General features: G+C 39.4%; 1 protein-coding gene across 1 annotated transcript; it reads left to right on the top strand.

Moving 5' to 3' along the window:
* The first annotated feature begins 3,903 nt into the window (after positions 1-3,903).
* Positions 3,904-12,350, top strand: LOC129350258 (monocarboxylate transporter 10-like). The gene is made up of 3 exons (XM_055016197.1): positions 3,904-4,062; positions 4,574-4,802; positions 8,448-12,350. Exons 1-3 carry the CDS (start codon positions 3,919-3,921, stop codon positions 8,675-8,677), a joined length of 603 nt encoding a protein of 200 aa, XP_054872172.1. The 5' UTR covers positions 3,904-3,918; the 3' UTR covers positions 8,678-12,350.
* The last annotated feature ends 1,282 nt before the right edge of the window (positions 12,351-13,632 follow it).

The following is a 13,632-nucleotide window of genomic DNA, read 5'->3' as shown; positions in this document are numbered from 1 at the left end:
TAGAAATTACGGTTAAACTTGTTTGTGTATGTTTGTTTATTTTGTGGGGTAATGCTGTTCTATCCCAACAGGCTACCTGCCAGCTGAGAGTTGCATCACATGAGCTTGTGTCCCTGAAAACATGATCAATGATACACACACTTTTCCTAAAAGTAAACATCCTGCTGCAGTCTTTGCTTCTCTTTAATGCAGGTCTGATAAGCTATTGTTTGCAATCAATCATTTAGTTTAAATGGAATTGCCTTTTATCTCGAGTAAATATTTGTGTGCAATTTGCAATCACACATTTTTGCCCATTGCTCAGGGGATTGGTGGATACATCGCTTCATGTGTTATCCTCTTTGTCAGTGCACAAAGATGTGAGGGCGCAGTAGAACCAGCGAAAGACTAATTGTCAGCAACCATTGATCAGTCTGCGTTTACATGCCAAAGCTCCATGATAAACAGTAGCATGATACAGGTTGGGCGGGGTTGGTGTAGGCCCTGCTGCATATGTATGACCATCCAGTTTCATTAAAGAGTAAACACATGACACAGCACCATCCTGCAACCTAACAAGAAGACTCGAATACATAACAGACATAACTGATGCAGTGTGTGAATGAGTCAGCGAGGGAACGTCTTCTTGTTTCCGCCTTAAACGTCCACTAACAGCTACCAAGATGATGACTGTGACCGAGGGATTATGTTTTATAGATTTCCTCCTCATATCTGTCCGGTGATCTAACAGTGTGGCATCACAGAAGAGAGGCTGTCTGTCCGATAAATGTAGCTGAACTCACAGATGTCATTGTGGGGTGGTAGATATGTGATGTTTTTGCTTGTTTTCTGTGCTTAGTCATTTCTTAAATGTTTGCAATGTTATCTTGTGCCAAAGTTACACCATCAACAGACTGCACCACAGTATTGCACATGAAGAACTATCTATCTCTTTCTGGATTTAATAAGTAAGGCTAACGTGACGTAATAAATTGCACAATTGTGTGACGTCTTAGTGGTAAATTGTTAACCTTGTGCACCTCGAAACTTATGGGCGGATTTTGACAGGGCATGTTATCTTTAAAAAACATCACCAAAATGACACTATTTATCAGAGTCAGAAACTCTGTAAAACATTTTGAAACTTTTCAGATGAACTGCAGGCTGTGTTTGCTCAGAGTAATGAGGACATGATAAGAGAGATTGAAAGCAAAATGACAAATACTTGATCAATAAAATCAGAACAGCATGGCTCAAAAAGAATACACAGAGAAGCAGGTTGCTGGAAAATTCTTTCAGCAAGGTGAAATATCTACCATTCTGCAATGTCATTTAGCAGACACTTTTATCCAGAGCGACGTACATCTGAGAGTAGATAAAATACAAGCAAGGATCTAGTGAGGAGAAAACAACCTGGATAAGTGCCATAAACCAAGTTCAAGTGTGATAATAGGACCGTGATGTCTATAGGCAGTGCGATGTAATAGGATTTTTTTATTATTATTATTATTATTATCTTTCTTGTGCAGTCTGTCAAATGTAAAGATGTTCAGTAAAGAGCTGGGTTTTTAGTCTTTGCTTAAAGACTGAGAGAGACTCCGCAGATCGAACAGAGTTTGGTAACTCATTCCACCAACGGGGTACTACTGAAGAGAAGAGTCTAGCTATCAACCGGCCCTGTTGTGGTGGTTGGATCAAGTGCCTTTTCTTGGCCGAGCGTAGAGAGCAGTAGGAAGTGTAGACCTGAATGAAAGAGTTCAGGTAGGAGGGAGCTGTTTTCATTCTATCTCTCTATAGTTTATGTGCAGAGTTCTGAGGAAAATCGTTAAGTTGGTAGAGGTTGTAAAAATGTACATTAGCCTAGTCAAATAGCCTATCTGTAGGTAACACCTGTGGAAATATGTTGTACATGTTGATTCCAGATGTTACTTCAGTTCTGTAATTTGACCAAAAAAACCTCATGAGACAACATACAAGTTCTCTACTTCTGATCGCAGCTTCCATTAAGGTTTAAGACATCATATTGTGGTAAAAAATTAGCTCAGAGTGAAGAAAAATGTGATGGAAACAAAAAAAAAACATCCAGAAACTGCTTAGGATTCAGACTATTAAATGAAGATAATAGGAGCTTAATGTACAGAAAATTGAATGTGTTTCAATTATAATGTGATTTATAATATAATGTTCTTTATTCATTTATCACTATATGTCCAATAATGGCGGCAATAAGCTAAGTGGGAGTGGTACGTTTATCGTGTGAACCTTTCAGACTTTAGCGGGGGGAATTACGGGACACATCTGGCTTCTCAGTAAGAACCTCCTCCCTGTGGTCAGCCTTGAGTCAGTGTCGTTATCATCAGTTACTCTGCTGATGCATGTATGCTCAAATACACTGAGCCTCCAGTTGTCACGCCTGCAGCACTGTTTGTCTGAGCAGGACACTCCTGTGGACAGAGCATGTTGTTGTTACTACTTAGAAAGGCGATAAGTCATCCAGAGGTCTTTGGTGATGGATATGTATCCTGCAGATGGAATAGGGGGTGATGACTGGGGTTGTAGAGGCAGCAGACAGACAGGCCCATTGAGCAGTACTGCTGCAGCATGCCTGGAGGTGGAAATAGCTGGCCGGGCTCCACAAAACAGCCCCTTTTTTCTTTTGAGCTCTCAAACTCAGGGCCTCACAGATTGGCGCTCTGGGACAGGGGGGATGTTGCTACAAAAATCTGGAAAACGAACATCTGAGCTGCTTTTCTCCAAGTCAGAACTGTAAATTAGCATTTACTGGCAGCAACAACAGAAGACGAATGAGGAGTGGTGAAATATGGACAAGGGTGGATAAGGGTGCTGATAAGTAGCGGGCTGTGATGTGGTAACAGCAACAAACTCCTGCCTGAAAAATGGCTGCTACGGTTCAGAACAGGGAGATACCATTCTGTTTGGACAGCTGGACATTTTGTGAAACCGCTTGTTTAGCCTCAAAACTGCCAGAAACATTACTGTTGACCACACCCAGATTTCAGCAGAAGTATGCAGAATGTAGACGTATTCCATGCTTCCTCACCACAAATAGTAAACTTCCTTCTTTTTTCACCACAGTCTGTATCTGGAGCAGAGCAGCGTCCTAATAAACTGCAGTTGTTACATTATTAAATTGCTTGATTAAAAGAAACTGTGCTACACTGCTTGTTAACACTTTTCAAAGCTCTTCATACTGTTAATAATAGTTTTGTTATTTACACTTTTAGTGTCCCACATGGATCCAGATTAGGCCCCCTTCGGTTGACAAAAACATTCACTTAAAAACTGAAAATGTCCACTTTTGTGCTGAAAATACCATCTTGTATTCCAGCAGCTCTACCTAAATCCTCCCCCAGGTCTCCTTTTGATGACCTCCACACCAACAATCAAAAGCACAGACCTTTGACAATGCTACATCAATCCAGGCTCTCAAAAGAAGTTTAATCGATGAAGTAAAGACTTAAATGTATACAGTTAAATATCAGATTGCATGAAGCTATCCTTTCTAAAAATCTTAAAACACATCTTTCAAAAAATCCCTATAGAGTTTTTAGACTAATTGAATTGACTGTAGACTCTACATTGGATTATGGAGATACTGTCTCTACTAGTGCTGCTACTACCCTTAGCCACTGGATACTATTCATCACAGTGCCAGAAAAAGCTTCCACGCTTCCCAAGTTAAATGTTGAAGTTCAGTGAGCTCTGACATTGAAAGGCTCTATTGTCCAAGTTGCTTTAACACCTAACATCCCTATGTGAGGAGCCGTGACATCGATCACAGGATTGTAATGGTTCGCTCCTCTAATTCCTTTAATCTCCGAACCGGGGGAAACTGATTTATGGTTCTATGCACTTTACGGCTGAAATGAACTTCAAAATGAGTCCGTTGTACTCATCTGTTTCATTTCATTTCCACAGATGAATCACGTGAAGGAGCGTTTTGGAGAAGACACCAACAAAGAGGTTCTGCTCATGTGCATCGGCATCACATCAGGCGTGGGTCGACTCATCTTTGGCAGAGTAGCAGACTACATTACCGGAGTCAACAAAGTCTACTTGCAGGTCAGTCAGATAACCAGACATATGAAAGCAGAAGTTCTGACCACTGGAAACTCTCTGAAACAGCATTTAAATGATCATATGATAATCACACCAAAGAGTCTCACATTTATGCCAGTGTATAATGTTTAATGAAGTGTTGTTTGTTATTATGAAAGGTCTTTAAATTTGGATCAAAAGACTAAACACTGCATAAATATTTTTAAATCTTTACATGTACAGACGTGTAAATTTAGGAAATAGACTGTTACAGATCAGCGTCATTAAACATTTTAATTCTGAAATTCTGCTAATTTTACATGTGGTTTTTCATTCGATATTGGATCCATATTAATATTTTGGTTAATTTGAAACACTTATCCAACCCTAATACACATTTCCTCTTTATGGGCTTTACATTTTCGTGGTAAAAATAATAACATTTAACCTTAAAAGTTGTGCAGATACCCCATAAAATGCTCGACTTCATACAGATTTGTAAATTATCAAGCTTACAGAAAAACCTTCCTTCTAGGTGACTTCCTTCTTCATCATTGGCCTCATGTCCATGATGATTCCTCTGTGCTACATCTTCGGCGGACTGATCGCTGTGTGCCTGCTGATGGGGCTGTTCGACGGCTGCTTCATCTGCATCATGGCTCCCATCGCCTTCGAGCTGGTCGGGGCCAACGACGTGTCCCAGGCCATCGGCTTCTTGCTGGGCCTGATGTCCGTGCCCATGGTTGTGGGACCCCCGATTGCAGGTAAAGCAGGAATGACCCAGATATTCTGTTGATGCTCAATCTGACCCTCAATATGTGATGAATGCTGACATCATTCTGACTACTGACCATATCAAAAGTGAATAAAAAATGACGGTTTTGTCAGTTTGGAGCTCTTTTATGGCATCTTGAGCTGTTCGCTGTTTCCCAGCTCCAGATATGCTGTTACGTAACTGACCCTGACCTCTGACACAACTGTCAAAATCATCAGTTTTGCTTTCTTTGCAGTAGAGCAGTAGAGACAGACAAGAAATGTGGGGAAAGAGAGCAGAGGAATGACATGGAATTTTTGCCCATGCTCTTTCGCTAGCCTGATTTTACCATTTTTACTTTTTTTTAATCATCTCTCATTTTTTGTAGTAAAATCTGTCTTCTCATAATTATTAAAGTCCCTCTGCAGTTGTTGATTAAACTCCTAAAAACTTGTATCTACAAGTTTTTTCCTTTAAAAATAATCTCTTCCTACCCTAAGCTGTCATTGCTGCCCTGAGGAAATGCACAGCTGTGGTGTTGACAGCTTATTTAGTTCATGATCTGTCATCTGGCATGTAAAAAACACCATATAGACATATTAAAGAAAAAAAGATTTTCTTGGAAGGAGTCTTTTAATATTTTACTGCAATAAATTTTTATGTTAAATCTGCAATGTAAATACATATTCTCTGTTTATATGTCACATCTCTGGTAGTGTCTTGTTAAACTGAAGATGCAGTTTTACAACGTGACAACTTCAGGGGCCTTTTGATCTCTGCCATCTGATTCTGTAGATATATTGGCTCTTGTAGCCAGACACAAAGCATTCGTGCCGAATTCTCATAAATCTCAGAGTTGTTATCCACAAATTTAAAAAAAAAAAAGAGACTAATCCTTTTCATGCAGACATTTTGTGTTCGTTTGCCCCATCTAGTGTTTATTATTACTGTGTCGGTCCCAAATTTGCACTGGGTAAATTAGAAACATACCACAAACTCATAGTTGTTTCCAATTAAAGTTGTTTGCATATTACATGCACAAGGAAAGAAGAAAACTTTTTAAGTGTGATGCACGTGACCAAACAGGTTTGGAAGCCTCATAGATTCATAGGTTTCCCATGATCAGTATCAGTAACATGGAGAGCTGCTCATGTGAGCTTCATGTGCTTTTCCTGCCTGAAAGTAAAGGAATTAGTTTTTTTCTTAGAAAGCCCTGCAGTGTTTGACTATTCATGAAACTGCAGGAAGGTCAGAGGTTACAGTCAATAACAGACAGCAGAGTGTTGCTCATGGAGCTTCTATTAGCAAATGCTTGCAGATTAGGAGCTTGAACTTTCCTCCAGCTGAACAAGTGATTTTCGCTGGAAATGTTTGCATGTCTAAATAAACCACATTACTACTGAAATTCACTAATGCTGGAAATTGACCATGTGTCCTGCATTTCATAAACCTGATTATTGTAAATCAACATTAATGTGCAGCAGGTCAGTGATCAGCTGTGATTGGCTAATTTAGACATCAGACATATTGATTTTGTCTGGCCATCATCTCAACTATGACTCATTTTTATTGCATAGCCATTTCCTAAATGTTAGCTATTTAACCTTTTAAAATTCTAGCATTTTTATTATTTACTTTTTGTTTTACTGTCAACCAAATTGCTATATCAATATAGAGACAACTTTACGTGAGATTCGGTTTTAGTCAGACGGAATTTAATCATTTTTGATTTATGACGGTTTCAATACAGGTAAAGATATTTGCTGATGCTGCACTGCTTTGACAGTGAAACTTTCCCTGTCAGAACTCGCATGCCTGTGTGAAACTGGCAGTTAACCTGCTTTCACTCTAACTGAAATCAGTTAGACTGAAGCATCTCCGCTGTCAGCTTCCATTAAACCCACCAGTTCACTCTCAGAAGGATCAGTAAAGTGCTTCTCAGCCCAAGTCGGTATCATCAGCATCACTGAACCAGCTAAGAATAGACACACAAGTGACCCTGTAGATAATCACAGACTTCAGTAAGGTCAGCTTGTAATTGTCAAAGCCTCAGGCCAAACCACACCTGATAAACTGTGACCTTAATGCCATACAGCATCTGTTTCTCCTGATGTTTACATGCTGCACTGACGGAGTTTAAATGAATTTTGACAGGGGCTGCCACTAACAACTTTTTATATTCATTTGTTTACTTTACTGATTACTTGATTATCTGTCTAAACTAATATTTTTTTCTGCAAAAAAGGAGCGAAAATTTCTTTTAAGTTCATTTTATTTTGATGCATGTCATTGTAAAATACGGCACAGTATGAAATATGCAAAGGTTTTTGTAACAAAAGTGCTTAACTGTACAGTTAAACTGACAATCTCAACATGATCTATATAATCAGATAAGAGGGCTTATTATTCAAGTTAGTAGCTGTACTTCAAAAGAAATCCAAGTTTCTGCTAAACCCGTAACAAGTCAAATAGTCAGGCATGTACAAACAAAGTGCAACATGAACACCGTGGATATTTTAGAAGCACAGAGCAGCTGAAGCAACTCCTTCTCTCTGACTTTCATAGTAGCTTCAAATTTTCTAAAAATAGAGCTAAATTCACAGCATAGCCGTCACCTTTAACCATTTATGTGAGTATGTCAGATGACTTTACAGTGTTAAAATCAGTAGTTTAGTGGTGCAGGACAGCAGCTGGTCCACGTGTGGTGTTAAGTTTTTATTTCATTCTTGTTCCGTTGTCCGACAGTAGAAACAAAAAAATATATACTTAATTGAGAATAGCTTTACTGGGAATCTATTAAAGTACAGTTTATGTGAGCACAGAGAGCAGGAGAGAAGCAACCAGATATTAAATTATCTCTGTGCACAACCTCTCATTTGTAATCAGTTATGCCCTCAAAGCCTCGGGTCTTTGGAACCTTTTACACTTGACCAAATCAGCTGTCTAAAACTGTAGAGCTAAATGAAATTATTAGAATGTTATATTACTGGCAGCACTTAAAAACGCCATCACAAGAAAATGGTTAAAAGTAGAACTTCCCACTACTGAGAAATGGATTGACTTTGACATGAGGTTTGCATTATTGGAAAGTTGTTTACCCTAAGAGTGCAAAAAGGATAAGTTTTACCAGATCTGGACTGAATAGGCTGAATATATAAAATATCATAAGGTCTGATTTCACTTGAACCTACTAGTAATAAATATAACCGGATCTCTTCATCTATTTTTCTTTTAATTCCTTTTTTTTGCGTGTAAGCGCCCTGGTTCAGCTGTTCATTTGCAACAACAAAAGAATGATTTTAAAAAATGAACATTCTGAAAATTCAGGAGTGTCAAGGACATTCTGACTACCTGCATGGAAGAAGTTTAATGTTGTAAATATGGGATGGAATGGAAACTGTAATAACTTCAAATTCAATCAAAAGACTTGATTTTAAAAACCGTATCAGTGATTGTTGCTAATCAATGACAAGAGCAAAAACGACCGATGTCATGGTGCAAAAATTAAGAGTGATGTTAAAAATCTTTAAAATTCAACAAACTATGTCTATCTTTAAAAGAATTTAAATCAGCATTAGTAATGATGTCAAGTTGTCACATCAGCAATATACCAAACAGAGGAAGAATGACATTTATGTGTTTCTTCTGGTTGCAGGTTACCTGAGGGACACGCTGGGCAGCTACGACGTGGCCTTCTACCTGGCTGGTGTTCCACCGATCATCGGAGGGGCTCTGCTGTGTCTGATTCCCTGGGTGGAGGCCAAACGCAAGAGGATGGAAAACAAGGAGACCCTGAGGACGGAGCAGGACGTCACCCAGAAGATGATAGAGAGTGAGAAGGCTGTGGTAGAATCACACAACAAAACTGGAGAGTCTGTCCTCTAAGTTCCCTGAGCAGACTGAGAAAGAGACACATGGAGTCAGACTGAGACTGCTGCTGACCGGCAGTATTAAGATACTGTGTTAGTGTGTGTCTGTTAAGATTGTAACAGCTGCCTTCAATAGGAGAAAATGCCAAAGTGATGAAACATATCAGAGTCATAAGTTGAAGTACAGTTGAACATGAATGTGATCCTGAAGATCTATGCATCAGACTGAACTAATCTTACAGCCGGCAAACTTGAGATTCAAAATGAAAATGAAGAAAACCGCACATTTCATTTTTGTCACAAGGGGAACAAGGCATGCTGTTCTTACTATGAATGCAGCGTAAAAGCTGCAGATTCAGTCCTTAGCCAGCGTCTCAACCAAAAACCACACTATCAGCCGGCATACTTGGTGGCTGAGTGGGCTATCATTATCCTTTACAATCAGTTTTCAACACTACCACATAGTTTTAGATGTACAAATCTGGTATTTAAAGAACATATATTGGCTTATACAAGAAAGACCAGTCATGTGTAGGAGCCAACTGGTCTGCTAAAGATTATTCCTAAACCCTCCATCTTTATTTTCTCCATTGTGTACTCATATAGGACTCTACTGTCAGTCTTAACACATGCCAGAGTTGTAAATATGGGACTGATCTATTCATAGTGTTTTAAAGGGACATACAGCAACTATCACTTCAGAGAAGTGTCCTGACAAATTTGGGTTTTTTATCGTGACACTCTGGGATCTGTGAATGGTGCTCGGACAGTTTAAGGGACGCAGCTCTCGGAAGTGCAGTGAATTGCAAACCGTCAGCTCAAGACGAGCAGCTCCGTCATCGAGGCTGGATGCAGGAAATCTTTAACATGATGGACTCCATGTTTGCCACACTTCTGTACGCACCGTAAGGACTCAATATAAACTGAACTAATAGTAACCTAAAGGGGGACACCAGTGTTATTATCCACTCTGAGTCCTCATCGTGTCCCTGCGTTAGACTTTGATTATTTCAGTCTACGCTCCATGGCGTGTATTTTTAACATTACAACTATTGAAGTACTCTAAACTTGTTCTTACAGTCGAGGAGGGGCCCCGTAATGAGTTGATCTGATACTGTGACTGATTCACGCGAAGAGGCTGCTTTCAATCAAACTCTGGTAAACCTCCTCACTGGTTCACATTCATATCCTCTTAGAGAAGTCAGTACACTCTTTGGAAAATACACCAGATTGTTAACTCTCATATCTGTCTTGTAAACATATGGAAACTGAACAGCTTTGTTTAGGCCTCGTCCACACTAATATGAATATTTTGCTAAATTAATTAAGCATCTTAGACACTAGACTCCCTCAAAAGTACAGATTTTTAAAAAGTCATTCTCTTTTTTGCAGCAACAACAGGCAAATAACTAGAAAATGACACAAGGTTCTTGTCAGATATTTGACATATAGTTGATGTAATCATCTCAGCCATTTTTTGCTTCTGTCACATTTTTGCTAACTGGGTTAATCATTTTTCACTGCAGTATAAAGTCCTGCACCTCTATGGAAACAGCACAACCATGGCTAGAAGTAGAGGAAGCTTAAAGAACAATAGGTTCTCTTGCTTTAGCTATAGGGTTACATTGTGCTTGTTTTGTTTCGTGACAGTTTTTCAGTTGTGTTTTTGCGTTTTCATGTGGATGGAGATTTTTTTGAGAACAAAATAGGAAAAACAAAATTTTTGAAAAAGCTCATGTTCATGTAGACTAGTCCTAAAAACTGACGGGGGCAGAAAAATATCCATATTAGTGTTGACCAGGCCTTAGAACCAACAGTGGAACAGGAGGAAGCTGCTTGCTGCCTGTCTGAAGTTAACAAAAGAGGACTTGCAGAACCACTAAACTCAGTGTTATCACACTGAATCTCTGCTGTTTAAAATGCCATATTATTCTTTTCAAAGTGTCACTTCACCAGCACAAGTACCCCAAGCTTCTACTGATTCAGAAGGAACACATTAAGACTGCTTCTTTTGACATGGAGCCGTGTTTTTTTTTAGAACAGTGGCGAGAGTTGATTTTAAATGTATTTTTTCTGATTCTGAAGACGTCTACATTTACCTTCTCCCAGCTTTAGTGGAAGAATCTTTTAAGCCTTTTAGTATTCACAACAAGTGACGAGGTCCGGGTCATATAGCAGCTGTCGCCATGGCAACAACCTGCTGGGATGGATGGCCTCCTAAATGGACCAAAGACACACAGTATACCGGTGCATGTGTTTATCCCTCACCATTGTATTAAGTGCGAACACAGTAGCTTATCATTTCAGAGCCTCCTACATTTGAAACTGTGGGCGTGAGTTTGACTAATGATTCACCATCAGGCCAGATAAGTCCGGTCGATCATTAATTCGGCGCCCAGTTCGTTGCCCTTCAGTAAAAAGGATGTTTTATGTTTTCATATTGTATTTATTTCGTAGTTCTTTTGGAGAATGTCATGCTGTAATTTGCCTGAAGCCTTAATTTCATTTCCTAAAGACCAAAATGTACAGAAGTGAAACCGGCGGAAGTTGCGTTAATCCATCTGAACGTGTTGCCGCACCAAGGGTTCTTTTGGGAAAACTCAGACCTTTTGGGAAACAGCTGTAGCGTCACAGAGCTGCTGTGGTTCGCTGGTTTTACCCCCTGCAGACCTGCAACACTCTACCTCAGATGATAGTCCAAGTCTGACCCCTGTCGGACGTCCTGCCTCTTCCGTCCCTTCATCAGAGGCAGGGCAGCAGCGTGACTGGAGATGAAAAGAAACTGCAGCTTAGTCTTGAAAGTTTTAGCCTCCAAAGTTTGCTCTTTAAAGAAAGCGCTTGAACCAGAAGTGCCTTTTAAAAAAAAAAAAAAAAAAGCATGACATGAGTGAAATTATACACTGCCAGTCAAAAGTTTGGACACACTTTCTCATTGTTTTGAATGAGAAAGTGTGTCCAAACTTTTGACTGGTGGTGTACATCGTTTACATCTTTTCTTGATTGTTTTCCTTGCCTTTCACCAGCGAGAGCCTCAATTGATAATCTGAATTTTGACTGTAAACCTGTATTTTTATGCTAATTCATTACTTCTACTTGCTCATTTAATTTAGCTTTTGCTTTACACCTGCTTCTTTCAGTGATCTGCACCATCCAAAGAGACATTTTACCTAAAAAAAAAAATGCCTGATTTATTTTTATTTTGCAATAGCTTTACATCCATTTCTTTGGCACAGCCTGCTTTGAGTTTACGCACAAAGTGTTTTCTTTCTTAATAGTGTCCGCAAACGCTTTAATATCTGCATCAATGTTATAACTTTTTATTATTTGCTGTTATTGTTTCAGCATCTGATCCAACCACTGACTTCATTTAGTAAATCTGTGTGTATGGATGCATTTGGTGCGTCTTTGCTACTTTCATCCTATTTTTTTTGCATATATTTGTCTTAATTTCTGTTCGCTAAAGGCTCAGTTTTGATGTATAGCATTTGCTTCAAGTTGCATGTGACTGATAATTCATGTATTTCTTGAGTAACCCAAAAAGTGTTCTACTTAAATATTAGTTTTGCTGTATTTCCTCTCTGCTGCACCATGTGTGGCAAACTACAATATATGCAATGTATGTAAACACAATCTGACTTCAGCATTTTCAAAACAAAACAACAAAAAACAAAAGAAGATGTTGAAAAGTTTCAGCGACTTTCTCCTGATTTATCTGTCTGGTTTGACTTCTTTTCGTTTAACCGACACCTCAAACCACATGCGGTGAAGAAGAACATTTAAGTTACTCACAGCTTCCTACAAATGAATGAGCTGCTTCTTCTGACCTACATTTGTAAGAGCAGACGACCAAATTTAGTCTCTCGGAGGAATTCTTCCCAGGCTGTGTGCTCTCTACATTTGACATGCTTTTATCAGGTTGCAGTAGATTATCCATCTCGCTGAAGAAGAAAGAAGGATTTGTTAGCAGTCCGAGAGGAATTGCAGCCTGAGGGAGTCAACTTTAGGAACAAATGTTCTTGATGTATGTGGCGACCACTGCTCCCTCTAAGCTGCGCGCGTGCGCAATTGCGCACTGCTGACACGGTCTCCGCGCACAGAAAATCTGCGCTGCGCACAAAAAAAAATCCAACCTAAAATGTAAATAAAATAAACACGTAACAATTCATTCTGTTCTATTTTTCAATGTGAGTCAGTGAGTGACCGGTGACTGGCTGCTGCAGCCAATGATGCGATTCACATACGTATTTACCATAGACTGTATATAATGGTATTTACGCAGCTAATCAACGTCAGGCGTCCTTATGTGCAGCCACCGTTAGATATGAATGAGTAGGTAGGACACGCCCCTTTGAGCTGCGTGCTACAGCGAGGCTAAGCTAGTGGGGGCAAAGTTTCAGTGCATTCTGTTGATGTAGACGGCGTGAAAACGGAAACAAGAAGTATGCCGGCTCACTGTGCTGCATACAATTACACACTGCGTCGTACGATTGAGACAAGGAAACTTGGAATGACTTTTCTTAGGTAAGAATAATTTTTGGCTCTTTTTTCATTATGAAATCTTGTTGAGAGCTTCCAGTCTATGAGAGCTAACTAGTTAGCCACTAGCAAAACACTAAGGCGAGCTAGCAGCTTGACAAGCAAATACCAGACGATTATTAGTAGCTGTAGTATAGTTGTACAGTAGTAGTAATACTAAAAGTACAAGCAGCAGTAGTAGTATAAACAGCTGTCAGAGTCGTAGAAGTAGTATCAGCATTTTTAATAGTATTACAAGTTGTAGTAGCAGTGCCAGTATCTGCAACAGTAGTTAATGTACTACGATTACTACTAGTAGTAGTCACATTGCTATTACTACCACCAATACAACCAATAGTAGTTATAAAGCCTAACTCATGTATATCCAGATTACCATCTATGTTCTTCCTCCAAACCCATTTTATGATTGGGATTACAGGCAGTTCTTTAGGACTG

Source organism: Amphiprion ocellaris, chromosome 12, assembly GCF_022539595.1.
Source record: "Amphiprion ocellaris isolate individual 3 ecotype Okinawa chromosome 12, ASM2253959v1, whole genome shotgun sequence".
Classification (NCBI taxonomy): domain Eukaryota; kingdom Metazoa; phylum Chordata; class Actinopteri; family Pomacentridae; genus Amphiprion; species Amphiprion ocellaris.
This window is presented reverse-complemented; position numbering and strand designations above follow the sequence as displayed.